The 26943-nt window shown below is 43.6% G+C and overlaps 1 protein-coding gene across 6 annotated transcripts in view; it reads left to right on the forward strand.

Annotated features, from left to right (window-relative positions):
* The window catches only part of POC1A (POC1 centriolar protein A), a 58451-nt gene extending 36594 nt beyond the window's left edge, over positions 1–21857 (forward strand). For 3 of the 6 annotated variants that reach the window (XM_075432581.1, XM_075432583.1, XM_075432586.1), the window contains 2 exons: positions 9295–9435; positions 21572–21857. In XM_075432581.1, the coding sequence (XP_075288696.1) occupies positions 9295–9435; positions 21572–21670 (240 nt within the window). In that variant the 3' untranslated portion in view covers positions 21671–21857. Of the gene's footprint in view, positions 1–9294; positions 9436–20160; positions 20251–21571 lie in introns of those variants that run through there. The other 3 variants (XM_075432582.1, XM_075432584.1, XM_075432585.1) reach the window with 3 other exon arrangements.
* Positions 21858–26943: the final 5086 nt, after the last annotated feature.

The raw sequence follows: 26943 nt of genomic DNA on the forward strand, positions 1-26943 counted from the left end.
TTCTATTCATCGTGCTGGAAATCAGAGATCAGGAGTGGGATGAACTCTAACGCCCAGGAGGGAGCAGGCACTTAATTGACTAATGGAGCTGTCATGGTGAGCAAGCCTGGCTAGTTAGTTGAGAATGTTTGCTTGATCTCTTACTGCCTGGTTCAGCATCCTCGGACTCTGGGGGGTGGAACAAAACAATCGTTGTTCCCATTGTGCTAGTATGGTTGGTAGGAACTATGGCTAACGTGGGCCAGAAAGAGCATGCTGTCCATTCATTTATAAACACATGTTCTTGTTAAGACTAAGTTTCTGTCTCTTGTTATGCTGTGTGTTTACAGGCCTATCTGACCCCTTTGCCCTGGTAAAGATAACCTGGTTCCAGCCCAGAATGGCAGGCGGGAAGGCATCAGTATTGCATCATCCATTCTGTGGGTAGCCCCCAAAGGGGTAACCCCTTGGTGTTGTCATTGAAAAAGCTAGATCCAGCTGAGCTCTAGAATCGAGCCCTAATTCACTGGAGAATACAATCTAACAACAGTACCAGGTTTCTTCGTATTGGAAAGTGTGAGTTTATCCCAGTTGAACTGGATACCTGTAGCAGCTGACTGTGCTGTTTGTGGAGCCTCAGTGCCGATCTCACCAATTTTCTGCATCTGAATTTGACTGTGAGGCTCCATCAGAGCAAAATAAATGGTTTTCTCACTCCACTAGAGAGTGTCTACCTCACAAATGGCGAACAGCAGAGCTTCTTTCTGGAGGATATTCTGGAAAGCCCCTGTTAATGGGTAGCCCTGTAACTGTCTGTTTCAGCGTTGTTGTTGTTGTTACTGTGTGAAACTGAATTTTTCACAAGCTAATGGGTTTTGTCCCTATGTTGTTGCTCTTTCCCCTGAAACCTTCTGGTTTGCTTTTCTCTTGATGTGGTCAATATGAGGAGAGAAGGGTGTGCATGCCAAACAAATGAAAGCTTATATAGTCTCTGATTTTGTGTGTTAAAATTTTTTACGCGTTGTTGCAGGCTTTTATCAGAGTCTTCCTCTCGTCTTGATGAGGGGCTTGAGAGAGGAAAAGGCAAGGTATAGGCACCCTCAGCTTGGCTTTCCGAGAGGCTCTGAATGCCTGCAGCAGCTTTGCCTGTTAGTGGATGGGAGTAGCTGTGCTGCTACGGCTGTTCTGTGTTGTGTTCTGGCTTGACAAGATTTTGTGCAGAAAGAAGAGGATCGGCTTTTAATTTCTGTCATCTTACAGTGAACAGATTTGTTCTTTAAGGCTCTGGAACAATAAGGCAAGTCCTGACAAGTCATTATTGGTCAGAATAAAAATTGCCTTTTAAGTTCAGCATCTCAGGGTAATGAATGTAAATTCATCCACTTAGGTTGCCGCTGTATGTGGCTCGTTTTAATGCTTGAGTCATAATTCAAAAAGAAGAGACAGAGGCAAGATTTATGATTTTTTTCCAAGCTGCTATTCTGTGTCAGCTTTGAGATGGATGAAGATGGCTCAAGCTTTAAAAGTTTAAGATGTCAAACTTTTCTGCTAAAATCCAAACTTCAAGCAAGAGTAATAACAAATGGGCATATTGTAACATGTGTGAGCCTACATATGTTTACATATGTGTGTATATACATAATGTGCATTATTTATACATAAGTAATACACATAGGCGTGCACATGATATGAATGTTATGTAGCATATACATATTTCATTAGGAAGTGGCAAATGATTCTGATGACGAAAATGAGCTGGAAGCTGTTGTTCACACTTCAGGAGATCACTGCGTGTGTTTTGCTTCTTGCCTTGGAGACTGTTGCTTTTAGTGTAAAAGAACCTGTAGCTGGATAACCCAAGGCTGAGGATAAGCACTTTGTTTTAGTGTTTGGCTGCTTTTTCTTGGGAGCTTTTCCCAAGAGCCATCTTAAATGGGGCCAGAAAACAGTGCCTTTATTCTTGGTGAAACTTCTCGCCAATGGTTCTCATATTTATATTTCTATTCCTGTAGTGGCTTGTTTCAACACAAAACTATTCTTCTGAGATTTTTGGTAATGTTATTTTCCAGGAGCAGCGTTAGGATAGCTTAATTATTCCATTGAAAATTCTGGAAGTGTTCTTCATAGAACACTAGTACTGAGAGGAGAGAATTGGTTAAGGGAGGTAAAATGCCTATGAAAAGTAGGAAAAGGCAATGTTAAATGTTAAAAGACAATGTCTAAAATGTTGAAGGCTACCTTTAGCTCGTTCTTCTCAATAAATATAGACTTGCTTTTTTTAAACAGCTGGCAGTAATTCAAGTTTTACCTGTCCATGCACTATTTCACTGGGCTTTCAACGTCTGGCATAACTGTCCCATTTTCACTCATCACAGAAATGTCACTTGTGCTTTTGGAAGTGTAATCCCTGCAAAAATTTCCCATTCTTCTGCAATGTTAGTGGAGGGTTTTTTAGCTATTTAAAAAGTAATTCAAATGGGAAAGGAGCTGACTACTGAAATTTAGTTGCTATTATTTTGCTGTCTTTCCTTAGTGAGGTAATGAAAAATTGTATTAATTACTAATTCACAGGTTTTTTTGGAAATCCTAGCTATGAGAGGTGTGTCCCATACTGGTTTTGGATTGTGGTGATCCTCTTTGCCAGAGCTTATCAGGGACTGTGATATGTTCCTTCTGGTGCCAGATACATTCCTCCTTAGAAATCGGCGCAGGCGTCTACTTTCTTTCAACTTCTTTTATAAAGTAAAGATCAGATAGCACAAAAACCTGTGAGCCTGATCTTAGCTGGCACACAGCCAGTTGATGCCATGGTGTATATATAGTGGTGCTCAGTACAAACCAACTGAAAAGCATGGACAGCACGTAGCTGGGATGCTTTTAGCAGTCCACATAATGGTTGTTACCTGAAGTTACCTCAAAAACCGTGATACTTATGTCTGTCTTGGCTTAAAGATGACACTTACAGAATGAAGAGGTAAGTCAAGTGGACCAACAGATAGTGAACCAGAAAAGCAAGGGAGGGGAACAGCTTTTTCCCTTCTGGCAGGCAGGAGCAGGGTGAGGACCTGCTTTTGGCCAGAGGTTGCCAAACAGCATTGCTTACGAAGATAGGAGCCTAGTCTGTCTGTAAGCAAATACAAATTTCAGTCCATGTACAGTCTCCTGTGCGTGGACAGGCTGGTTTCATGCATGTTTAAGTACTGTAGCTGGCCAGCAGTTGTTACCCCTGTTTCTTTCCTTCCTGGCAGCTTGATCAGCAGGTGGATGGTAGGATGCTGCCTCACTTAAAATACACATAGCTTACTCCATCCACCTGCTTCTGCCAGTGGTTCACTTAGGCTTTGGCACAACAGTGCTTTGGGACTTAAAGAGGTTTGAGATGTACCTAGTATCTGTATTTCTTCTTGGGGTTATCACAGACAATATTTATTGGCCTATGGCAAAACATGGCCATTACTGTAGAGGTGCCAAGTTTTAATGTTTCAGCGTGGTATTTTTTGTAGCACTGAGAGAAGGGTTCTGTCTAAATCACTTATGGCCTCTTGTGTATCTAACCCAATTTACCTTTTGGTGTGAAGCAAGAACGCAAACAAAAATAAAAGGGAAGCAATGTTCTTTTCACCTCCCTTTTTTCTCCCCTTCCCTCCCAAATGCCCTTCGTTATCAAAACTCGAATCCTGAGATAAGAGGTGATCAGGGATGAATGATCCTATAAATTGTTTCGCAAAACTAATTTAACTTGTATCCTGATTCTAGTTATCCTATACTGCTCTGGACAGTAGATGTGGAGTAATGAAAGTCTTGAACGCGTTTGCTCCAGCAATTTCAGTGCTGCTTTGAAGAGGGGATGCTTTTCCAGTCTAGAGAAATGTGTTTGTGCTTGGAGCGCTGTGTCCAGTCAATGATATTTTGTATGTAGCAGGGACAAATGAGGTTACCTCTCTGTTTCTAAGGAGTCCTCCGATCTAGCATGGTGTACTCCGTCTGACCTTCCTGTGGAGCTTACCTTGAAGCTAATGTGCTTCCACTGGGTGTCACTGTTGCTCTCTGGGAACACGTTTAAAATATCACTTTACCTGTGGTGAAAATGACTCCTGGAAATAGAAGACTTTTAATGGTATTTCTCTCTTTCATATGGGTTAGTAGAATTGGAGACCCAATAAACAGTGTACACCACCTTTGGAAGTTTTCTGCACTTCTGTTGTTTCTAGGGGACTTTTTTTCAGCTGAGATGGTGAATTTAATTGCATTTAATGAATTTTAATACATTGGGTGTCTGTATTGAATTGAATGTGTTGGATGTATGTGTTGCTTAAAGGGAATGTAATTTTTCTGGGTACTTGAAAACTAATTCTTGATAACATCATATTCTCTTTAACACCCCCCCCCTCCCCATGGTAGATACACTGTGGAAATTGATTTAAAGGGACTTAAAGGTAGAGCTGAACCTACGCCACCCCCACCACCACTCAGTTCCTCCCTTCCAGTGGAGACAGGTGAAGAGAAGGGAAAATAAATATTTTCTCTGGACTGAATTATGAAAATCCTTTTGTTATATATATACTTTTTATTAGTAGGTGTAAATTTTGGGTAAGTGGTTATCCTGTTAATGTATCTTCTAAATGTCACCATTTAGAAAGTAAAATGGCATTTTTTTTAGTTGTCCCTTGCAGTTTTACTACGGATGTATATGTGTAGTTAATACTTGCCTCTCACCCCCTAATAAGCACTATAATAACTGGCCAGAATGCTCTTTAGGCAGAACAATTTTCACAAGAAGCTCAGTAAGAGACCTCTGGAATGAAGGCTGATTAATTTCCCCCTTCCCCCAAGTAGTTGCACTGTGCTGTCTTTAAGTGGTTGCTATAAATAAATCACTTTTGTTTTCCCTTTGTCACCAAGAGCTGTACTGTATTCTGAAACTGCTCATCTGTTCTTCCTTTAATGTTCAGCTGCTTCTTGCTATACTCCCAGTGCTTAATACGCAGATGTTGTAATAACATATTTAATGGCAAATACATTTATTCGGTTTTGCCACATAAATTGCGCACTTGAACTCTGACTAAAATAGCTGAAACCTCTGCAGCAGTGTCAGTGTTTCTGGTTCGTGTCCCCAGGATTCAGCTGGCACTTCACCATGCAGGTGAGTCAGATGGGAGCACAGGTGTCTCTGTAATCGTGATGCTCATCTGTACGGAGACTGTCACAAAGCCAATGCATATTTCAGGGCTCTTTCTATATTTTTGCCATCTTTTTTTAAAATCTGTTAGAATTTAAATCACTAGTGGCTGGCTCAGCATGTGATACAAATTGTTATCAGGAGAAGGGTGGCTGTAGTTTGGTCTGTGAGAGCTTTCTTGTTCATTCTTATGGATGGTAGCAGAGGCTGATTTAATACTCTTTTACAAAATTTGAAAAGGTTTCAGTCTGGGGGCGATTCAGTTCTTCCTCACTTGGGTGCATGTTCCCTTTCAGATGTACTGGCCATTAGGGTAGTGGTAAGTACACGTTGTAGTCTGGCTGTTAAGGGAAAGTTTCCAAGCATTTCCCTCTTTTTAAAATGTAAAGGGCAAAGCTTCCCCTGAAGGACCCCACAATGATGCTTACCACTGTCAGACTTGGAAGCTGTACTAATAAGTCAGCAGAGGTGGCCTTATTGCCTTTCTAACACAGCCTCAGCTGGTGGCACTGCTGTATTTGAGCTACAGCAGAAGTCCAGGTGGGTGCTTGTGGCAGACAGCTTGACCCTCTGAGCATTTCAGACTCTTTCCAGTTCTTGAATGAAGAAGAGTGTTTTTGAGCTCGTCGGAATGTTTGGCAGCTTTGAAAATTCATGTTAAACAAAATTCTGGGTGTCCATTTGGGTTTAGGGTAGTTGTCAAATGCCCCAGCATCTGCTTTAACCTGTGAAAAAGAAAGCGCTGTGCATTTGAGTTGCAGCAGTGTGCATGTCCACCTTGGCCAGGCTGGCCGTCAGCTGATCCTTTGCTGTTGTCCTGCTGTTCTGTACATCATGGGCTGCATTGACAGCTTGCAGTGTTGCTGTGTGTGTAGCTGAGAGTTTGCAGGTATTTTCAGTGAGCTCTACCTTGTACTGGACGTGCCTGTGTTGGGCAAATCCAAGCTTAACCCTTGTTGAATGCTGTATATAGGGCCCCTGCTTGAGAAGACTGCTTGGACAGGTCCCAGACTTCAGATGGCACCTTGAAGCCATCAGAGCAGGTGGGATGAGTAAGAAGCTAGTGCAAATTGACTTCAGTTACTTTGTGTGACTGTGGGCAGCAATTCAAAGCACTGTCTGTAGGTGTGGGTGTTGGATACTTGTTTTTTGCGCCTGCTGTAGCAGTGTAGGCTTGGTAGGATGTGCTTGTTCCTAGAACTGAACATTCAAAGACCTTGGTCAGTTGAAAGCCTCCTTCTTGGAAGTCATACTCCATGACACACTGACATAGTTTTTATTTGCTGGCTGGCTGTGCCCATAGTTTAGATAGATGAACTCACTCAGAACTTCATTGCTGAAGGCACTAGCTACAGGTTGCCTTCTTGATGATGATGGGCTGTAAGGAACCTTTGAGACAGCTGTGGTGTTTGAAATGGGACAGTATGCCATATTGTCATGCTTCTATTTTTAAATGAAGGTATACTTCTGTTCTTGGGGGTGTTGCCACCATTCAGAGTGCTTTCAGGAGCTGGCATGGGCTCTGTGGAGGTGGCTTGCTTGGTTTTTCATGGGGGTGGTACGTAGCCTGTGAGCTGAGCTGATCAGCAGAACATAGCATCTGTGACAAATAGCTGCTGCTGCCCCTGGCTTCAACTTAACATGATGAGGGACGACCTGACCCTAAAACATAGGGAGTGGGGACATCTATGCAGTATTGCCCTTGCAAATATGCCAGACTCTTAAACTTTGTGGACTGTAGCAAAGACTATATCGACTCCGAGTTCAAATCATCAGCTTTTTATGAAAAGCTGTCCGACATATGCTATAGAAGGAGAAAATATGTTAGTACAGTCATTTTTCTGCTTCTGTGAGTCAGCTTGTTGTAATGGGTTTTGGAGTGGATAGCTCATCATCATTTGGGGTTTTTAAGTACAGGTTGTATGCAGTGTTAGCTCACTCAGATTTCTGCTGTGCCATGATTGACTGGCCTGAAGTTACATCATCAGAATAGGATACTCAGCCTGAAAATAACAAGAAAACATGGCTTTTTATTTCTAGTTACCTATTGAAAAGCAGTGGTTTGGTTTTTTACTTTTAATTTTAAACAGCAAATAGCACCTTTGTAAGGCTGGTTTTCTCATCTTTGCAAGAACATATTTTAGTTGATTAAATCAGTGCATCGGTGAGCAACATGTGACTCTTGGGCTACTGGCAGCACTGGAGTAGTTTGTGTGGCTCCCATGCCCAGGCTGTGCAGTGTGACCTGGAGTGTGGGCTGCGGTTGGCCTGGGGCCTGTAGATAATCGGAATTATCCAAGCAAGTGGGAGGAAGGAAATTAGCAGAGGCCAGTGTGGCTGGTACCACCTGATACCCAGCTGCATCCCAAGCCTGTGGTGTTGCACAGCGATCCCTGTGGAGCAGTTGTTACACGTATCCTTTAAACCCTTTCCTTCCTTTCCTGGTCCATATGCAAAACTGGTCTTGTGATGCTTGGGTGTATGAGGGTGGTTTGGTTGGCAGGGTCTGGAAGAATAGTTGGCCCTTGCTAGCAGTTAATGGACAGCAGCAAGCCATTCTGCTGTCGAAGCCTACTATTGCTGTGGTCTCGTTTTCCTTTTCTGTTCCCTCCAGTCTCCAGCATCTCTTTGTAGTCACGTTTCTGTTCTTTACGGTGCTTACTGCTTATTTTGCCTAACTGCTGGGCTGGATGTCAGCCATGGGACCCTTTCTGTGGCCTAAACCAGTGACTCCAGCAGCACAAGATTTTTTATATTTATTTTTTAAATATGTGTATTTTGTGGGGGTGTGTATACACACGTAAATGTGTATATGTGTTTTCATAATGCACTAAACCATTTTGGGTTTAAAGTTATGTGAGGTGGTCTAAGCTCTTGTTGCAGCTTAGCTGCACATCTGCTTACATCTGGCATCAGACAGAGAAGCAGGTCAATCAATACAGCGCTGATGAGAAATGCATTCGTAATAGTGCGTATGAGAGAAGAGATGGAAGCAACTCTGCATTTCTTGCTTAGAAAAAGTACATGTGGGAGAACTTAGAGAACATTTTTCAATCTGTCAGAGTTCCTTGTTGCTTTGTTGATTTGCAAACTTCAGTCACTTATGTGAGTAATACGTGCATGGGATGGAGCTGCACTAGGCATCCGGCCATGGAGAACTTAATTTTGAGTGTTGTGATCTTGGCTTTAGATTAAACTCTTGTATGTTACTGTAAATTGAGAAACTTAAGTCTGCAATTGCTTAATCAGTTGGCTACCTTGTTTAGTTAGATAAGCTTCTCTGAGCTTCTGCTGGTGGTAACGTAGATAAATAATGGAAATACTGTTTGTTCTAGAAGAAAGATACCATTTTGAAAGAGAAGGAAACAAGAATAAGTCCTCTAGTAAAGATCTATTTGTGCTTTTAAAACTTAATTTATTCTGAATGAAATACTCAAGCTTGCATAACTAAAACAGTTGAAACTGAAACTTCAAAGTAAACTTGTACTTAATGTCGTTGAGGAGGGAAAACCAGTTCAAGATATAAACAAAATCAAAATTACTGAATCAAAACTGTCTGTTTTTAATGGATATTGGAACATCTTGCTTTTGCTGAATTTAACTACAGTACTACATCCTTGCCTTCTTACAAATACCAAACGTTGAGAGAGGCTTTTACTACAGTGCTGGAGTGAACTAGTTGGGAGTCCTTTCAGGGTAGCTTACTTAATTCTTGTAATTTGGATGTAGTACTTCCATGTGGCTCTGGTAAGTCTTCATTTACCTGTACAGTCTATGCCTGTGTACCGCATGAGCATGCTAAAGCTCTTTGTACATACAAAACTTGAACCTTGCAGAATTGCTTCAAGATTGTTATCTAAGGTTTGCCTTTCCTGGTGAAGGTTTAAAAACAAGCAAAAAACCTACAAACACACCCACCATGGCCCTCAAAAACAGAAGAACCCCTCCACCTGGTAAAGACACACAAGTCTGCAGCAGCTTTTCCTTATCCAGCTGTGGCCAGAACAAACAATTCCTGATCTCTTTTGCCTGTTGAATAGCATAAACTGTTCTTCACTATTCACCCTCCATGAAACAGCAATCCTTCTCCAGTTGTTTGCATCGCGATAGCAGATTATCTGTTTTTATTTTTCTAGCAATCAGAAATGGATTGTGGTGTTAATCTTAAGAAAACAAAAACTCAGGATGCTGGTAGGAACCATGCACAGCAAGAGGAGGAGGCCAGTCTCGCAAATACTTTGGAGCATATTATGGGACAGCTGGATGTTTTGACTCAGGTATGGTTTGCTCTTTAATTTTTGCAATGAAAAAGGTACCTCTGACTGGAAGAACTGGGAACATTTTGCAATAGTTTCATAGACTAAAAGTGTGACTAGTTCAAAAAAGCTCTGCTTTTAGTAGTTTTTTTGATAAATCTGTCTTCATCTGCGTGTCAGCTTCTCTTACAAGTTCCCTTGCATTGCCTTCCAGCTCAGGCCCGGCTCTTCCTGTAATTCCTTTATGCTGCAGTGTAGTAGCACACTACTTGAGCCAGCTCTGGTACCCTGTGCTTTTAGCCAAGGTTTATCTAAGGTGATGCCTAAAGGAGTGGTTGGCTGTAGGACTCTGTTTTGGTGAATAATCGCTGTCTCTCTTCCCTCCTCCATTGTACTGCAGTCTATAGGTAAATGCTGCTCAGATCCTGCTCCTTTCCCCCACCCAACATTCACCTACACAGTCCAATTTCTACAGCATTCTCCTCCCATCGACAAGTCTGGGCCCTTCTGTGCCTCATCTCTGAAACATGCTTTTCACCCACAGCTTGCAAACAACTAATCCCTTGCTAAAGCATTAACGTACAGCTCTTCCTCAGTCACTAAGCGATGCTTGAACAGTACCAACCATTAATGGTGATCATCACAGTATGTGTTTACTTAATAAGAATTTGGGGATAGAGCTGGTGTTTGTGTAACTACATAGCTGCTCTTTGCTCCTGTGGAGAAATACCCATTCTGATCGTTGTCTGGGACTGAATTTCCTTGTGTAATTTCGAGGTATGTGAGAAGCAGGGAGAAAGCGTGGGATAGTAAACATTGGTGATCTCCTGTAGATGCAACCACAGTTGTAGGATGGGAAAAATCTGTGTGGGAGAGTTTTCTCTGTGAGTTTGAGTGTTGTTTCTGTGGAAGAACAGGCAGGTTCTGAACACTTGGTATTGAAGATACTGATTACTAGTCTAAGTTAGCTCTCTGCTCTCAAGAAGTACTTGAAAAAGTGTAAGATAACGGGTTGGAGGGCCCATCAGGGCATTGAAGTAGGGCTGATTTAGGGATTAAAAAAATATTCTGGGATTACAGATAGTCTAAAATAGTGTAGGTTTAAAACAAAAAGGTATTTAAGTTCATTTGGCAGGAATGCAAGAAAGCACTTTTCCTGTGATCTCTAAAATGCTGAACACTGATGGGGAGTGGTGGTGGAATCTTGTATGGCATTGGGCACTCATGCTTGTGAGTAAAATGAAATCCAGTGTATACAGAAAAGTATTTTATTACTGTTTCTATGTCTCTCCAGTAAGTTTGGAATGTGATCATTATCTTTCATTATATAAATTGATCCACACTTTCTGATGAAGATGGATGTCTAATGGCTCCTTTTCAACTTCATAGGTGTTTAGGAGGCAACTGTTGCAGTAAACAGTATGCGTGGGATTTAAAGTAGATATAAGCAATGCAAACATGTCTCTCGAAGATATTGTGTAACCGTAAAAAATTCCAAAGGCTGTTTTAAACCTAGCAGAAGAGAAATTGAGATCAGTGGGGGAGGAATAAATTAGTAGGTTATAAGATAAAATTGGAAGTGGGCCTGAAATTATAGCAAAAAAACAAAAAGCTGCCTCGAGTAACTCTACATTCAGCAACCTTTTACCTTTTTTGTAGCTTTTTTGCCATCCTTGAAGTACTTAGCTTCCCATTGGTTCTAATCTTTGTATGTTGGATTTTGTATTAACACCATTTTAATGTATTTATACAAGTAGATGTGCCTGACACGCTGTTGAAATGGTTTCGTAATTTTTCATTTTGATGCCAAGATTTTGATGTTTAGCAGTGAAACAAACCAACACCAAACAGACTGAAGCAAATGAGCCTGGAAGAAGCCCTCCTTCCTAGAGTGAGGGAGGAGGGTCCTCAAAGAGGAGGGATGCAGGCAGGTAGCAGGGCAGAGCCGTGGAAGGTAACTCTGGATGTTATCTGTATAGCTAAATGTTGGTTTTTCCAGTACTGATGGCCTGTAACAGAAGGGAGTGCAGCTCTGGTAGAGCCACTGTTACCCTTTCATGCAATTAGATGTTGACCAGGAGGAGCCGTGCTGTGCTGATTACTAGCAGAGATCCAAGTGAAATAGGGACAGCAGCTGGTGGGGTTTGCTTGGTTGTCTTTCCTTGGCATTTCTGCCAAAGCACAACTAGGTGCTGCTCACTGTGCATAGCAGATTCAGACCAATGTTGTGTGTTTTATATGGCAGCTTTGGGCCTGCTGACTTCTTTTCATAAAAGGAGGACACCACTACTTCAAAAACAGAACAAAAAGCTTTCATAAATAACACAACAGGTGTCAGTATTTTTCCCTTCTTGAAGGGCTGAGGATGCTCCTAGTGCTCTTATTAGAAGTTGTTTGCTCATAATTCCTGAGCGTTGCTTGTTGAAAGAGAACATGAACGGCATAAGCAGGGCCATACAGATGAAGGGAAGGAACAGAGTTCCTGCGGTATTTCCAGAAACTTTCTATTGATATAGCGCATCCATGGGTTTTTCAGGAACTTAAGATTTGCTAGCTCCGTGGGGGCTTAGGTATGTTTCTGGTGTGGTATCTTGAGTTCCTGCACTCTTTGTCATTGTCATAGTTTCCAACGCTGTTAACATGATGTGATGTACCAGTGGGTGGAACTTAGCTGTGATAAACTACTCTGGGAAATTACACAAATACAAACCTAATTTATTTTCCTAATATTTTTTCTGTAGCTATCACTTTCTTTAAACTGGTCTTCAATTTAATGAAACCTTCCTGTCGTCTTCCTCACCAGAACTCTGTCAGGACATCTTTTGTTTTACTTGTAAGAAAGTGACCTGGTGTGACCTGCAGTGTCTTCATATTTTTTTGTAAATGTAGTTTGTGTTTGGCTGTACTTCACATGCAAATAAAGATATTAATGTTTGACTGCCTTTTTCAGAAGAGTAGCACATGCTTAATAACTCTGCTGTCTTGAAGGTTGGAGGGAAGTTGAGACTCAGACATAAGCTGGTTGTTTCCAGTAGTTTTGGATTACTTAAAGATACCTGGTGCCACTTTGTAGGAAAGCAGGCAATTCGAATCTGGCAAAGGAATGAGGAAGGTGAGAGTAATGAAAGTATGATATGGATGCTTTGCTATTCCTTTTCCTGCAGCTTAGTATCTTGTCAGTGGCTCAATGTTTAAAAATCCTATTTACTAGCATTTCAGAGATGTGAAAATGAGGAAGATGCAACATGTTTATCAGATATTTTTTCCGTTGAAGGCTGGATCTCAGTATCTCAGTGCCTATATGAAGAAGTGGGCTGAATATTAAACTTTAAGGGGAAAACAAGGTGATTTTTCTCTTAGATAACTTCCTGGAACAGTAAGGGGTGTTTTGGCTGAAACAAAAATGGAGCAGATATTAAGAGTTTACTTGGTTCAAATGCATTTTCTACACTTGCAGCTGACCTACACTTCTGAAAGAAGTTCATCTGTAAGTAACTGTCTTGGCTGCAGTGGAAAACTTGCATTTGCAATCATCATCTGCAAAGAGTTTGTATACTCTTGCCCTCACTTAAAATGCCTGCAGCTGCCCTGTTCACTCTGTTAATCTGTAGCACTGGTGGGCAATGGACACTGAGGCAAAAAGTGCTGGTTTTATGTGGGAAGGAAGATGTCTACTCCAAATGGAAGGGTTCAAAGTCAGGTTAGCATAAAAATTCATAAATAGCTGTGATAATCCACCCACAGGAAACAGCTTTATATGCTTCCCCAAACTAATCTTGCGTTGAAGCTGGGATAAAACAACACAGTGAAATGGAGAAGACTTGATAAATCTGTAAAATAATCCAAGCCTGAACTGAAGGACAATCTAGCTCATGTGAGATTAAAGGATTATTTCACTCCAGAAAAGATTGCAGAGGGAGGGAGAAGAATATTTTTAATGAAATTCTTTAACATAAAAAAATACTTGGACACGAGTTGCTTTTTAATTAAAACTGAAAATGTTTGTGTGCAATGCTTATAATGAAAATGAGTAAAATTAAATTTGTTACTCCTTTTTTGAGATGTGGTCTTCAAAGCTTGTGTTGGTGAGGAATGAATGTGGTCCATCTCTTCTGAGGCATATTGAATGTAGATTAAGCAACTGGTTAAGTAAAATAAATGTTTTTATGACTTCAAATAGTTACAAGTCAAGAAGAAAGATTATTTTTGGGGTGAGGTATCGTAAGTGCTGCTACCTCTGCCTTTCACAAATGTCTTGGTTTCTGTGTTGCTCTCAAGACCACTGTCTACAGGCAGACCCAACACATAAGAGAGACTACAAGCAGTTTTTATTCTAGAAGAGATGGTTTGAAGTCCAAAACGCTAATAAAAAAATTCCCATCTGAAATGCCAGAAGATCTTGGGTTTTAAACCTGTAAAGGACATAGAGGCTATTTCTCCTAAGTCAAAACCATCTCTTGGTAATGCAGTAGCTTTGATCTCTCACTCAGAACAAATGAAGTACCCTGGTTGTTGCCGGTCCCCTGTATATTATTGTCAGAGCTACTTTTTTCTGAAATTCACTTCTGAAATGTGCTTGTTACAAAATTTTGTAAGTTGCCATGCAGATACATTTTTCTTCTTTCTAAGACTGTCTAAATGAAATGCACTCCTAGGGATATTGCTATATTAGCAGGACAGTGTCTAAATCTTCTGGCTTTTCAAAAGTGCTGATCATCTCCTTGAAGGTCTGCGGGACCTTCATCTGCTGTCATCCTTCAGTGGGGAGGAATATTAAATGCCTGCCACAATTTTCTTTCTTCCACAAGCAGACCTTGAAGATTAATATCAATTGTTATTCAGCCATTGGGTACCAGCAGCTGGGTTAATTTAGCTGAGTGATTTGCGTCATTTCAGAGGCAGATTGGGTGGCAGGGAAAGGGTGCGGGATTTCTTTGTGGTTGGGGGAGACCTTTAGTTGTTTGGGGTTCTAACCTCTATATTGTGCAGTTGGTTTCATGGTACGTGCTCGGATATTTTGTTGTAGCTCATCATAACTTGTGTTCTGGTACTGTGTGGTGAAACTTAGTCTTCTGACTCTTTTTGCTGCGCTGGTCTAGCCCCAGAGGTCTAGGAGCTCTGCTCCAAGGAAGCTGCCTGTGTGGAAGCTTGCAGTCATTCCCTTCCAGAAACTTGCAGCATCCAATGCAAGTGCTGTCAGTTTAGCTTTGGTTGATCAGCTGTCAAGCCTGAAGGAATAGCAATGTGTGGTGAAACATTTTTAGTAAGAGGGCTGTAAATGGAAAGACTCAGGTACAGATGGCTTGTGTGCCTTGTGTCCCCACACTGTGCGGGTGGGGAGGATGACACACGGACACGACACCTCACGGAGGGTGTGGCTCATCTTCTTTGTGGCTAGGATTGATTCTATACAAAGGACATCCTTTTCTGTCCTCTGGGGTCACTTTGGTCACTGTGATACTGGTGCTGACCATGCTGCTTGCTATGGCACAGTGGGCGATACTAGAACTTTCAGTTACTCTTGTGTGGTTTTCTTACAGTTAAAAGCATAACAAGCACTGCGAGTGGTAACATGCTGCTGCTGTGCTGAGTCTACTGCATGAGTCTACTCATAAGTCTACTTGTGCAGTAGACCAAATTTGCCCCTACAATTTAGTTAAAAGGTTGGTTAACTGTGATTCTAGCATCTACAGCAAGTGGATCGTACTGGGAGGTGGAAGGAGAGATGGGAATTGATAATCATAGAATGGTTTGGGTTGGAAGGGACCTTAAAGGTCATCTAGTTCCACTGCCCCTGTCATGGGCAGGGACACCTTCCACTTTCCCTCAAAGCCCCGTCCAACCCAGCCTCGAACACTTGCAGGGAGAGGCAGCCACAGCTTCTCTGGGCAGCCTGTGCCAGGGCCACACCACCCTCACAGTAATAATAAGAAGGAGGGGTTAGCTGAGCAACACTGGTTTTTAATGTTATAACTACCCACTTCCTTCTTATAGTGCTTTAGGCTGCTAAATATAAAAAAATCTTTCCTTTTCAAGTATTGAGAGTAGCACGTCTGGCTGAAGAGAGCTGGTAGGACTATGAGCTCTTGTACCTTGTGCTAGAGAGCAGACGTCGGCGTTGTTCAGCCCTTCGACTTCTTGAGCAGAGTTGGAGCTACGCAGGGATTCTGATGAGCCCAGGTTAGTGCTAGCATTTGCACTTCTGCAGGCATTGTCACATATTCCTAATCCATGTGACCCAACAGTGACATTGGATGAATGTGCAAAAACGGCATTGAGGGCTCTTGTGGGATGTCCTAACCCACAGCTGTACAGCAGTGCTGACTGATATGTTCCTGTCTAGCCACACTGGAGCTAAGTCTTTTGTAATAACAAATGTAATAGTTTGTAGAATTTGAAGCATGTTACAAAGTAAATGCTGGAAAGTTAATGAAGTTGTATTAAAAAAAGATTGAGGGGAAGACAGAAGCACTACCTGAGTATTGTCTTCGTTCTGAAATAATCAATATGCCATCCATAATTCAGCCTAGTGTGAAATATGCCATGCGAATAGGCTTTGTGAGAATTTACCTTAAAGTTTGCATCCAAAGTAACAGAGATGGCTAGGAGCTACAGAACTTATTTAGAATGTCTCTGGGATAGCAGATCTTGTTTTAGTCTGAACAGATGAGCTGTCATTTCTTTAGAAATCATTTCACATTTAAAAAAAAAAACCCACCACCACCTTAATTGTATGTTTGATCTCTGAGATTAAGGCTTTGACTGCTAGAGTAAGGCTAGTCCTGGCATGCAAAGAGCCTTGCATGTGTGTGTTTGCTACCCAAAGTGTTAATAACTGTGAAGGCTTCATACCTTGTTATACTCTTAGATACGAGGCTTCCTTCCTCAGTTAGTCTAAACTGCCAGCTCTTACTGAAAATGCTTCAGAGCATGCTGAATGTCTGGAGCTGTTTTGGGTCCCGTCTCAACGCTGTGTTAAGATAGAACTTGCACGTGAGGAGGGCAGCTTGGCTTCCTTTAAGCATGATTACTGATTGCAGGGGTCTGCCTGGAGTTTCACAGCATTGCTGAGATCAGAGGGAAGCTGACAGCAAGTCAGGGCAAAGCTTAATACGACAGGAGGAAAGGCTGCTTCTGACCAGACAGGTTCGTGCTTGAACCTCAGAGTGGCTTTTGCTGCACAAGTTCTCCCGTGAGCCTTGTAATCTTGCAGCTGAAGTTTTTTGTGTGTTAAACTGTTGTTGGCGGAAGGAGTTGATTTTATTTTTTTTCTCTACAAAGTAGGTAGGGCTACGCTGGTGCAAACCCTTCCTGTGGTAGTTTATTTCACTCATTGCATTAGTTGAGAGAAGGGGCTCCCAAGCTTAATTTACCTGGATGTTTACGAATTCCTATCTCTGCATAGGACTGTGTGTATGCTCTGGACTGTATCTAGCAGGTATTGGACGTACCCTTTTAGTGATCTGCACACAATAACTGGGGTCTCTTCTTGTCAATATTACTCACTAACTGATGCACTTGAAGGTTGGCAACTGCTCCTTTCTTGTGAGACTGTTTTTGCGTTCTGGTATTGTGCTAGTGGGTCATCTCAATGCTGTGCAGTGGTCTGTTGTCCAGGTGTCAGGAATTTATGCCCCAGAGGTATATAGGTACCTCTGAACCTGCTCATCAGCACTGGCCAAGGAGAGACCCTCGGGTGCTACGGCAGCATTTTTATGATGCAGTTTACTTGCTGTACTTGGCCATGTTAGGAACTGAAATCAACTCTGAAATAACTATTTTTAGGGAAAACCATAAGAAGTTATAGCAGGGCATCTAGCTCTTTGAAAGCAAACCAGCGTTGGCCTTGCTCCTCACAGAGGGCAGAGCTCTTAAGCCTGCAACTCCAGGTCAACTTGACGAGTCTCATTCTGCACATCCGTGTCTGTCTGTAGTCTTCATTGTACCTCTGGAAAGACATCCCGAAGTCTTGCCTCGTACCAGCACGGTGGAGTGGGGAAACTGAGTGCACGGGAGCTTACAAACTGCCACATTTGTTGTGTGTTCTTTTGCAGGTGCATTTTTTGATAAATTGAAAAGAAAATGCTGTCTTCATAAATTAACATGTCAGATGAGAAAGAAAAATTTGAAGAGGTAGAAGTAATGTTTTCTCTTGGGCTATTTGATACATTAGAGTCTTGCAAGGTCTTCTTTTAGCGTATGCTTAGAAAAGCTAGTGGAGCAAACTTTTTCAGAAACTTTTTATTTAAGTAAAGCTGGGAAACTACTTCTACCTCCTTTGCGTTCAATGGAGAGAGGGATTTCATGTTATAAAATGATGACAGGAATAGAAGTGTGGTTGTAATACTCTGCCTGCACACAGCCAAGAGCACATCTACTTTGCAGTCGGCGTGCAGGATCGTATCCTTTGTATGCTCAGTCAAGCTGTTGCTCCCTGATAGGAGTAACTTTTATCAATACACGGGGTTTTTTGGGGTCCCACAATTACTGGTGATCAGCTGGGGCAGTGTTATGTCCCTGTGCTATTGTAGGTGCTGACTCGCTCAAAGCTGGTATGAGTGGTGTGTGGAAACATCCGTGTGCTGCTTGCAGGGCAGGAGTTGCACCTTTTTGCTTGCAAATGCCTTAGCGGGGTGAACCAAATGTTATTCCACTGTTCTATGCTCTTGCTGTGTTGCCCCCAGCTGCAGGTTAAGTAGTGCTTTAATTAGTGAGCAGCCATCTGCCTAGGTGGATCTCTCTCTGCTGGCAGGGACTCCCGCCATGCTGGAGAGGTTTGCTGGCGGCCTCTGCTTGCTCGCTTGCTGTGGACTCTGCTTTTCAGGTTTCCTTTGGCAGCTGTAGAACTGGTTTCTGTTGGCATTCAGTTAGCACCTGATTCCCCTCATCTGTAGTCCTCAGAAGAGGCAGGACTGATAGCCCCTCTAGGGCTGCTGCAAAAGCTTGAGCCCTGAGGCCACTGGTTCTTAAACTGTCTCTGCTGCTTAACCAGACAGGGAAACGTTTAACAGCCACTAAGGGAAAGATACTGGTGAGAGCATCTTTGAATAGCATCACAAATCACTGTTATTTGGGTTGAGGGAGGAATAGCGTAATGGGCTTATCATGTAAGCAAGGGTGACTACTGCGTGCTTTGGTTTAGGTGTCCTGGGGCAGGATGGAGCTGAATATTCCCCAGAACTTAAAGTAAATAGGAGGCAACTTTTTTTCTACATAGTTTCTCATTAATGTTTCCAAAGAGAAGAGCAGTTTTTTTTTTCTAGACTGTCTGTGAAGACGAATGAAGGCAAATGTTGCAGAAAGTGTTGGTAGAAGTGATTTAAGCAAGTTTTCTTTTATGTGCAAAATTTCATATTCTATTTTGGTGTCTATAATAATGCTCAGTATATTACTGTAATGTCAGAAATACTCCTTAAAAAAATAAATAATTTGATCTTTCTTCTCCTTTAAGCCTAAGCAGTTATACTTCTGCCAACTTGAGTCAGGACTTCAGTAAATTATCTGGCACTTACTCTCTGGTGCATAATGGAGACCTGTGCTGGGCTTCTGACACAACAGGAAGCCCAGACCCTGCCACAGAGAAACGGCTCGAGTGCAGACCCGACCCCAGTGAATCCTTGCTGAATCTGGCTAACAGTGTTTTCCTCCTTAGCTTAACTGTTGGTTCATTATCTTCTGAAAAGCAATAGCAAAAACATGCAGGAGTTGAATGGGTGCAGTTTAATTTGCCTACCAACAAGGACTTGCTTTATAAATAGCAACATGGAAATACTGTAAAACTGTCTATTGCTAATAAAGGAGCTTTTCTTTTATGTGTAAGTTACTATATAGCACTAATAGCAGCTGGGCAGTATTTGTGCTTTCCCTTAGCTTCCTAGGATGTCAGATGCCCTGTGTATTTTGGGCATCATATATTCAAGTCTAAATGGACTGTAGTCATCAGTTCCTACTTTGGACTTCCTGGATTTAATTTCTGACTGCTACTTTTCCACTCTTAGTTTCCAAAAAATACTCACGATAAGTTTTCTGCTTATACTTACGTGCAATTTCCATTCCAATAAACATTTTCCTTACAGCTTTTTCACAAATTCAACATGTTCTGAAATCTGGTTTATTTGTGCTTAGTCTCATGGTGCTGCGTGTAACCGCACTTAGCTCGTATCGGCAGGATCGTGGTGGCAATAAACCGCGGGACATAGAAACCACAAGTAATCTGGGGCTTTGCTTCTAGCAGGACAGTGTGACCAGGACACTAATTCAGTTGATTATCTTCCTGAAGGAAATTTGATGCAGTATTTTGCTCCCCCCCCCCCCCCCCCCTTTTTAACCAAGTTTTGAATTACAAGTTCTTCTTTTTAAATGGAAAAGCCAGGATCCCTGCTGCTTTTCATTCTGTGTCTGGCTGCTTGCAGGGCAAGATCTTTGCTGTAAACCCCTGGTAGACATTCAGCCTGCTGTGTTCTGCCCTGAGTAGCTTTACTCCTGACCCCTGTAAGACAGCCACCAGGCAATAGCGTGGCTGGGTATGTAAAAGATGAAATCCTCTCCGCTTTGAATAGCGGGGAGGGCTCCTGCTGGCTCTGGGGCACCTGGGATGTTACCTGCTGGCTCCACAGCCTTTGTTCTGGCTCTGTGTACTGCACTTCTTGTGCCTCAAAGGGGTGGCAACAGAGGAGGAAAAAACTTAAATGAATCTAGTGCTGTAGCCCACGGGAATATTTCAGCAATGCAGGTTTTGTCTTTCAGGTGAAGCTTTCTACAGTTTCAGCAATGTGTGTTAGGCAGCAGGAGTTGGCTCTTCTGCCTTGTCACAGGTCAGCGATGTGTGAGCAGTAGAAATAGGCTTTGAACTGTGTTTGGGGAGGAAAAAAAGGGTGTGTTGTGGTAAATGCTATGATGCACAGCCCCTTCTGACTTTGTTCATACATGATCTTGCGAGATGGCTTTGCCTTAGTGCTTGGTGTTGGTTTTACTAGGTTTGTGTGTCCGCCCCCCCCCCCCCATTTGTCTCATTCTCCAAATCATTTATGGGAGACTTTTCCAGTCTCAAGTGGCCCTAGCCAAGCTATTTCCTCTCTTTGTGCTTTCGTTTCCCCAGCTGTAAGATGGGGATAATGAGACCTGCTTTCTTTTGTCAGGCACTTAGAGATGTGCTTACGAAACGCGCTATTAAAAGGCTTTCTATGTATAACTTCTATACAAACAGCGGTTGTCCAAGTTTATTTGTATTACTTTATTAAAAGTCCAAGGTTCTGAACATCCTTTGTTTTTAACAGAGGATGTTATTTATGCAGTAAAAATACTCAAAATGGGAAGCTATTGATTGTTCCTGATAAGTTTATGGATATTAAAGCAGTAAATCATCACCACCTATTATCAGCCATTCCGGTGTCTTTGGAAGCTGAAAGCAGTTCTGCATAGCTAGGTCTCTTGATTACCTCGGAGTGATCAATAAAAGGTTTTCAGCAGAAGCTTTTATTGCCACGTGGTTAAAATGTTCTTCCTGTGCATCCTGTACATGATGACTTCAGCTCGAGGAGAAAGATAGAACAATCCTTTGTGGGGTAACTGGATTACACAAAAATATTTAGGTATTATGTTGAGGTAGATATTGCCGCTCTGGGTTTCAGTTCCCCTCCATCGCCTGTTGCTCTGCTTTATGCTGGGAGGGTCGTCATGCTTGTCACTGTGCTTGTCCAGCAAGTTTTACATGTGTTAACTGCAGCGAACAGATGACACTCAGCAAAGGGAGGAAAGAGTCAGAAGCAGAGGCATGAAATCGGAGCTAAAACTGGGCAAAACTGTTCAAAACCTCTGTTAGCAGCAGAGTGCCTGTTGGCTCTCCAGTGCCCGGTGGCTTATGAACGTGGAGGGACAGAACCTATCCGTGAAGGGAAATGCAGAGCCCAATTTGAACGCACCGAGTGCTGAAATGGGTGCTCGGTGTTTTCTGTAGGAGAGCTTCGTGCCTGCCAACCTCTGTTGCTTCTCTCTGAAGTCATGTGGGACTTTGCCCTGCTAAAATGCTGATACTGAAGTTATGGCCCTGAAATACCTCAAAATACTCCTGTGAGTTTAGCATTTTATTATCCACCGAGAGTACAGTACGTAGCTTGTCTCTGAGCAGCTCAACAGCAGCTTTCGTTTTGTCTTGCAGACAGTTTCCCTCCTGGAGCAGAGGCTGACGCTCACTGAAGACAAGCTGAAGGAATGTCTTGAGAATCAGCAGAAAATCATTCAGAACAAAATGAGCTGATTTCCTGAGAGAAGACAGGAGCTGAAGGCGTTGGGAGGTTTCAGATTGTTTGTGTTCCTAGCAGACTGTGTGTGACTCGCTTTAACGATTTTGAGCTGAATCTATTTTTCAATTAGAATGTACAGTTATTGTATCTGTAAATAAGCTTTGTTACTTTACTAAAATAAAAGGAATATTTTATTCATAAGCGTGGATAACGATTGTGATCTCGTGTGTTTTCCAGAGATAGAGGAGCCAGCGTGTGGTCTGAGTACTAATTAGGAAGGCTGTGTCTCTTCTGCCTCTGGTGCTGCAGAGTTAGGTTTAAAACAATTAAGCACCTTGGAGCTGCCAAACGTCTGGCCCAGGATGTGTTAGGCTCGTTGCTGCGGTGTGTGCTGGCTGTAGGTGACACGCAAAGAGCTCCTGGATATTTTGTGCAGTGGGAGTTCACCCCTGTTCTTGGACTGTGGTGAGCAGGTGGGGTCCCAGCCCAGCCGGCGCCTGGAGAAGGGTCTGTCTCGCCCGAGTCCCGGGGGCTGCCTGGCAGATCTGACGAAGAGGGGATGGTATTCAGACTCTGGGTGGTATTTGTGCAGAGGTGATTAAATTCAGTGGTGGGATTTAACCTGCTCCTTTGTGCAATGTGTGAAAAACAATTGCCTGAGGCTGGAAGAGGCCCTGGTGGGCTGGATGCAGGGTGGATTCCAAACGGATTTTGCGGATTTTGCTTTGTCTTCGTCTGCTTCTTAAATTAAAGGCAGGGTAGAAGGAGAGGAAGAGCAACCAAATAGCAGAAGGTTTGCTCCATTGTGGAACTCCCTCTTCTTGCACCAGACTGCCTGTAATTTTTGGTCACTTTGCAGATGTTTTTGTAGTTGAATGGCTCATCGCTCGCACCTAAGGGTCTCACCCTGCTCCCTTCATCCCCCCTCCTGACTTTTTCAGGGCTTTAGCAGGTGTTCAGTATGTAGCTGCACAAGAATTTGGACTTCTGGGAGATCCTGTTCTCCAACACCTCTTCTGCGAACACACACTGGAGATCTCCTTTCTTGCAATAACCTATTACCCACATTCCTGGAGCAACGAGCTGCGGGAACTTGAGCACCTCAGGGTTAATGAAATGCTCCTCGCTGCTGTCTGTCTGACCTCCTCGAATGGGGGGCTGCCTGAATCTCTACCCTTGATGGTCCCTCCTGCTGCCACCGCCTGCCAGCCTCGCACAGCTTCCACGGCCCTGTCTCCAGATGCGGTGGGCATGCTGGATGCTTGCCTCAGGGCTGGCTGGCATCTGTATTTCACATGGGGCTTAGCAGATCTGAAGGCCAGCCCACATGGTTTGGGGTTTTTTTGCACCTGTTTCTGTTGCAGGCTGTGTCTGCTGACAGGGTGTCTTGCTAGTGTTCATGCTTCCTCGTCTCAACTGGGTGAAGCTGTTCTCATTGCCCTGCTGTCACCAGGAAGCTTCTGGTCTCCTTTCCTTCTGGTGCTTTCTACATCTCTAAGAACCCCTTATTGGCATTACCACAATATTTCACTCTTTCATTTGTGGGAGGCTGAGAGCTTTCTCATTTCCATGCTTACTGGGTTGATTATAAATCTGAGTTTCTCTCTGCTCTGCCACAGACTATTTGTTTTCTGTTTCCAAGCTCCGAGTCTAATAAATCATTATTTTCTCTTAGATTACGCTAATGGAATCAATTCAGTGATATTCTTCCATGCTCTTGCTATAAGCTTTGAGTGGCTTTCTGCTGAGAGACTGACATAATTTTTTGTTGAAATGAGCTTATGTTGTGATGCGGGTGGGTGGGGAGGAGGGGACTCACAGGTACGTGCGGCCAATTTGCTGCTAAGAGCAGGCTGTTCTTGCCCCGAGCTGCTGCCGCTGAAGCAATGACAGAAATGAGTTGCAAGAGCCTAATTTATCAGCTTGATCCTCAATGCTGTGAACTGGCCTTTGGGGTGGGGGGGCGTGGAAGGGAGAAGAAAATTAAGCTATTCCAACATTAATCAGTTTTTAAGCTTTGCGTTAAAAATAGCCTTTGCTTCCTTTTAATGTGCAGTTTCTAATGTCTGAGAGACCACAGAAGCAATTTGTATACAGTGTTTTAGGGAGAGTGGCAATACAAATGGCTTGGGTACATTTGATATTGACACTTTTTTCAGATGTTCTGAGTGAATGCATTTAAGAGATTGAATTGTGCTTCTGAAATGGAGGAGATGCTCGGGTGCTGAAGGGCAAGCCAGCAGGATGTGGGGAAAGCTGCTGTTCTGGACACAATAGCTTAAAAGCACTCATTTGATCAACACAACATATTGTTGTAGAGGTAACCCAGGGTGGGTGGCTGTGGGGAGTTAGAAGGAGAGTGAATCTGGCAACCCCTGTAGCTTTTAGGTGGCTAGAAAGGTAATGTGAAGGAATTTCTTCTAGTTCTCCATGTCGGTCACTTCCTTGTCCCAAATCTCAGCAACTTGCTCTTTCATTTCCCCTCCTTACAACTTCTGATCTGGAGGAGGAGATCGGGACGTAAAATGCACCAGTGCTTCTGAAGAGTGGCTATTGCTTGAAAGGCAGCAAGGTGTGGAAAACGCAGGATGTAAATTATAATCCTGGCGCTTAAACATTGAGCAATAACCTCCAAACATATCTAAGGAGCCCAAATCCTATTGCCTGTCTTGTCCCTGGGCTCTGTGCTGATCTCTGTCCGCAAGCACCACAGTTCTTGAGCGCTGAGGAGATAGTAGCCTTCAGAGTGAGTTAGATCCACTTTTCCTTTTAGACTCAATCTTTTTTTTTGACGTGGGAACATCTGCAGTGACTGATTTGTGAAGCTGTTAACTTGGGGAGCCGAGCATTGTTTGTGCTGGGGCTGAAATAGCTTTTATGCTGCGTGAGGACATACCCTAGCTTGAAAACAGCTTGTGGTGAACTTTGTGCGTGGGGAGGCCACGAAGAGTTAAGGATCTTGTTTTGGATCTCCAAGGCACGCTGGAAGCCCAGTTCTTAAAAAAGGAGTTTAATTTGTTGCCATTACATTTGCCAGACGTATGACCTCACTAAACTTTTAGCAACAGTTCTTTGTGCCGAGATTGGCCCCTGGGGAGCCCAGCACTGCTGCAAATGGCTTTTTGGCTGCTACGAGTATGGAGCATGTTAAACATAACCCTGATCTGTGAAAAAGTAAGAATCTTCAAGCACTGCCCACTTTCCTTCCTGTCTGGGAGCTGGAATTGGACGCATACCACAGCTGAGCTCATAACTGAATAGGCAAAAACACCAGAGTGCTGCGGTATTGACTCTTCTGGCCGGGAAGCGAGATGGCCAGGAGCATCCTCTGCCCGCAGGGTCGTCGCTGGGCAGCAGTCCACCAGCTAACTAGAAAATAAAATCCAACTATGATCTAAGTAGCTGGGTAAAACTAGACTGCCTCGTGGTACAAATCGCTTGTTATATAACATCTTTAAAGAGCTGCTTTTGAAAGAAATGCTTTTTGAAACATGAGTGAGTAGGAGGGGAGGGAAGCGAATCGTTTTGCAAAGGTTTGTCACTTGTGACGTGAGAGCAGGGCTGTGTTTCTTCTCTCTCTTCTAGAAATGGGTGGTTTCCAAGAGCTGCTCAAATGGCACGACCTCATCAGCTATAGTTTTGGGAAGGAAATGCGATGGGAAAGAAGATTCTCTTGTTGATGTTCATCTGCATATATAACCTGGATTTAACCTGCTGTAGGAAGCTTTATGTGTGTCTCTGGGAAAGCTGGGATCTATTTCCAGCTCTGCAACAGGACTGCCATCGCAGGCGATCATCCCTCTGCAATCCCCTGCTCTCCTTGTCAGGGGAGATGCATATACATTGCTTCCTCTTTCGAGGTATGGGTTCTGTGGATGAGGAGCTCGTCTGAGATTTGGATGCGGTGTGTCAGGGAGGAGAGCAGTGGGCTTGCTTCCAGAGCACAAGTCTCAAGCATCCTTTCCTTTCTCTCCATCTCCTTGTGGCTCAGCAGCTGGTGCTGCTGGGGGATGTGTGCCAAGTGCCCTTCTGCTGCTCAGCACCCGTGATGGCCATCACCTAGGGCTTCAGGTGAAGTTTGATGTTAACTGGTATCACTTCTGAGCAGAGACCAGGGGTACATGGTTACCTCAGCGTGTGGGGAGAGGGTGCGGTGGGGTGGTCTCTGGTGGGGGATGAGCATCATGAACCATGGGGGATGCTCTGGCAGAAGGTAACTCGTGGTCTGTTTGGCTGCAGCTGGGACGGGCCAGGTGACCACTGTGTGAGGCCATGAATTTGCCATCTGCAAGGAAGTCTTTCCCCAGTGACCACGGTTAGATTTCTTTATACTCACTCCAGCCCTCCAGTCCTTCCTCCCTGATAACGCAATACAGCTGGAAACACACCATTTTGTTGTCACAAAACAGGCTGAATCAGTGCTGAGACCCAGTGCCAAAAACCTGTCACCTCAGTTCTGTGCTGTTTCTGCTCCCTGCAGGCATCTTCCGTGCAGCTAATAACTCACTGCTGCCTTCTGGACACTGGTCAAGCTGAGGATACCGTGATGCTTTGTGTGGCACGACGATTTTTCTGCAAATGTCTGGTGAGGAGCGCTACAAAGGTTGATCCTGCTTACTCCACAGCTTGTGGCTGCGTGGAGCGTGTGCTGTTGGTGGTAGTTGTTCTTTCAGCTGGTGGCTGAAAGGGTTAAGCTAAGTAGCTGCCTGGATGGAGCTCCTGCATGGCCTTGCTTCCCCCTTGGGCCGCTGCTCTTGGCAACGTTTCCATCCTCACATTTGCACAGCCCTGCTGAAGGCCAGAGCCAATCTTTGGTGTGCAGATCTCCCAGCTGGAGGGAGAACTTCACTGCTCAGCTGAAATGGGCAGATCTTCAGGTTCCTCCCAGCTTGGCAGTGTGCTGGGTGCCACGAGAACCTCCTTGCAGTGTGGTATAGGCTGGGCGGGGGGTCGTGTGTGCATCAGTCATTGCTTTTCCCCTTCTGCGAATCTGCTCTGCCACATGTGGATGCCGTAACAGCAAGAAAGGCTCTGCCTGCTGCTACGCTTGGTCCATGCGGTGTGGCGGGCACCTTGTGCTAACCAGAATTAACCAAGGTGGTTTTCACCCTGTGGAAGCCTGGGAAGATCTTCTCCACCCTCCTACCTTCCAGTTGCTCAGCTTCTCTGGAAGGGTGCGGTTGCTTTGGAGGACTCTGTTTCTTCTGTCCCGGGGGTGATAGGTGTTGCTTTGTATGTCAGTGTCTTCTGATGCAGGCATGTGACTGGGGAAGCTTCTCGTTGAGTG

Source organism: Opisthocomus hoazin, chromosome 11, assembly GCF_030867145.1.
Source record: "Opisthocomus hoazin isolate bOpiHoa1 chromosome 11, bOpiHoa1.hap1, whole genome shotgun sequence".
In the NCBI taxonomy this organism is placed as follows: domain Eukaryota; kingdom Metazoa; phylum Chordata; class Aves; order Opisthocomiformes; family Opisthocomidae; genus Opisthocomus; species Opisthocomus hoazin.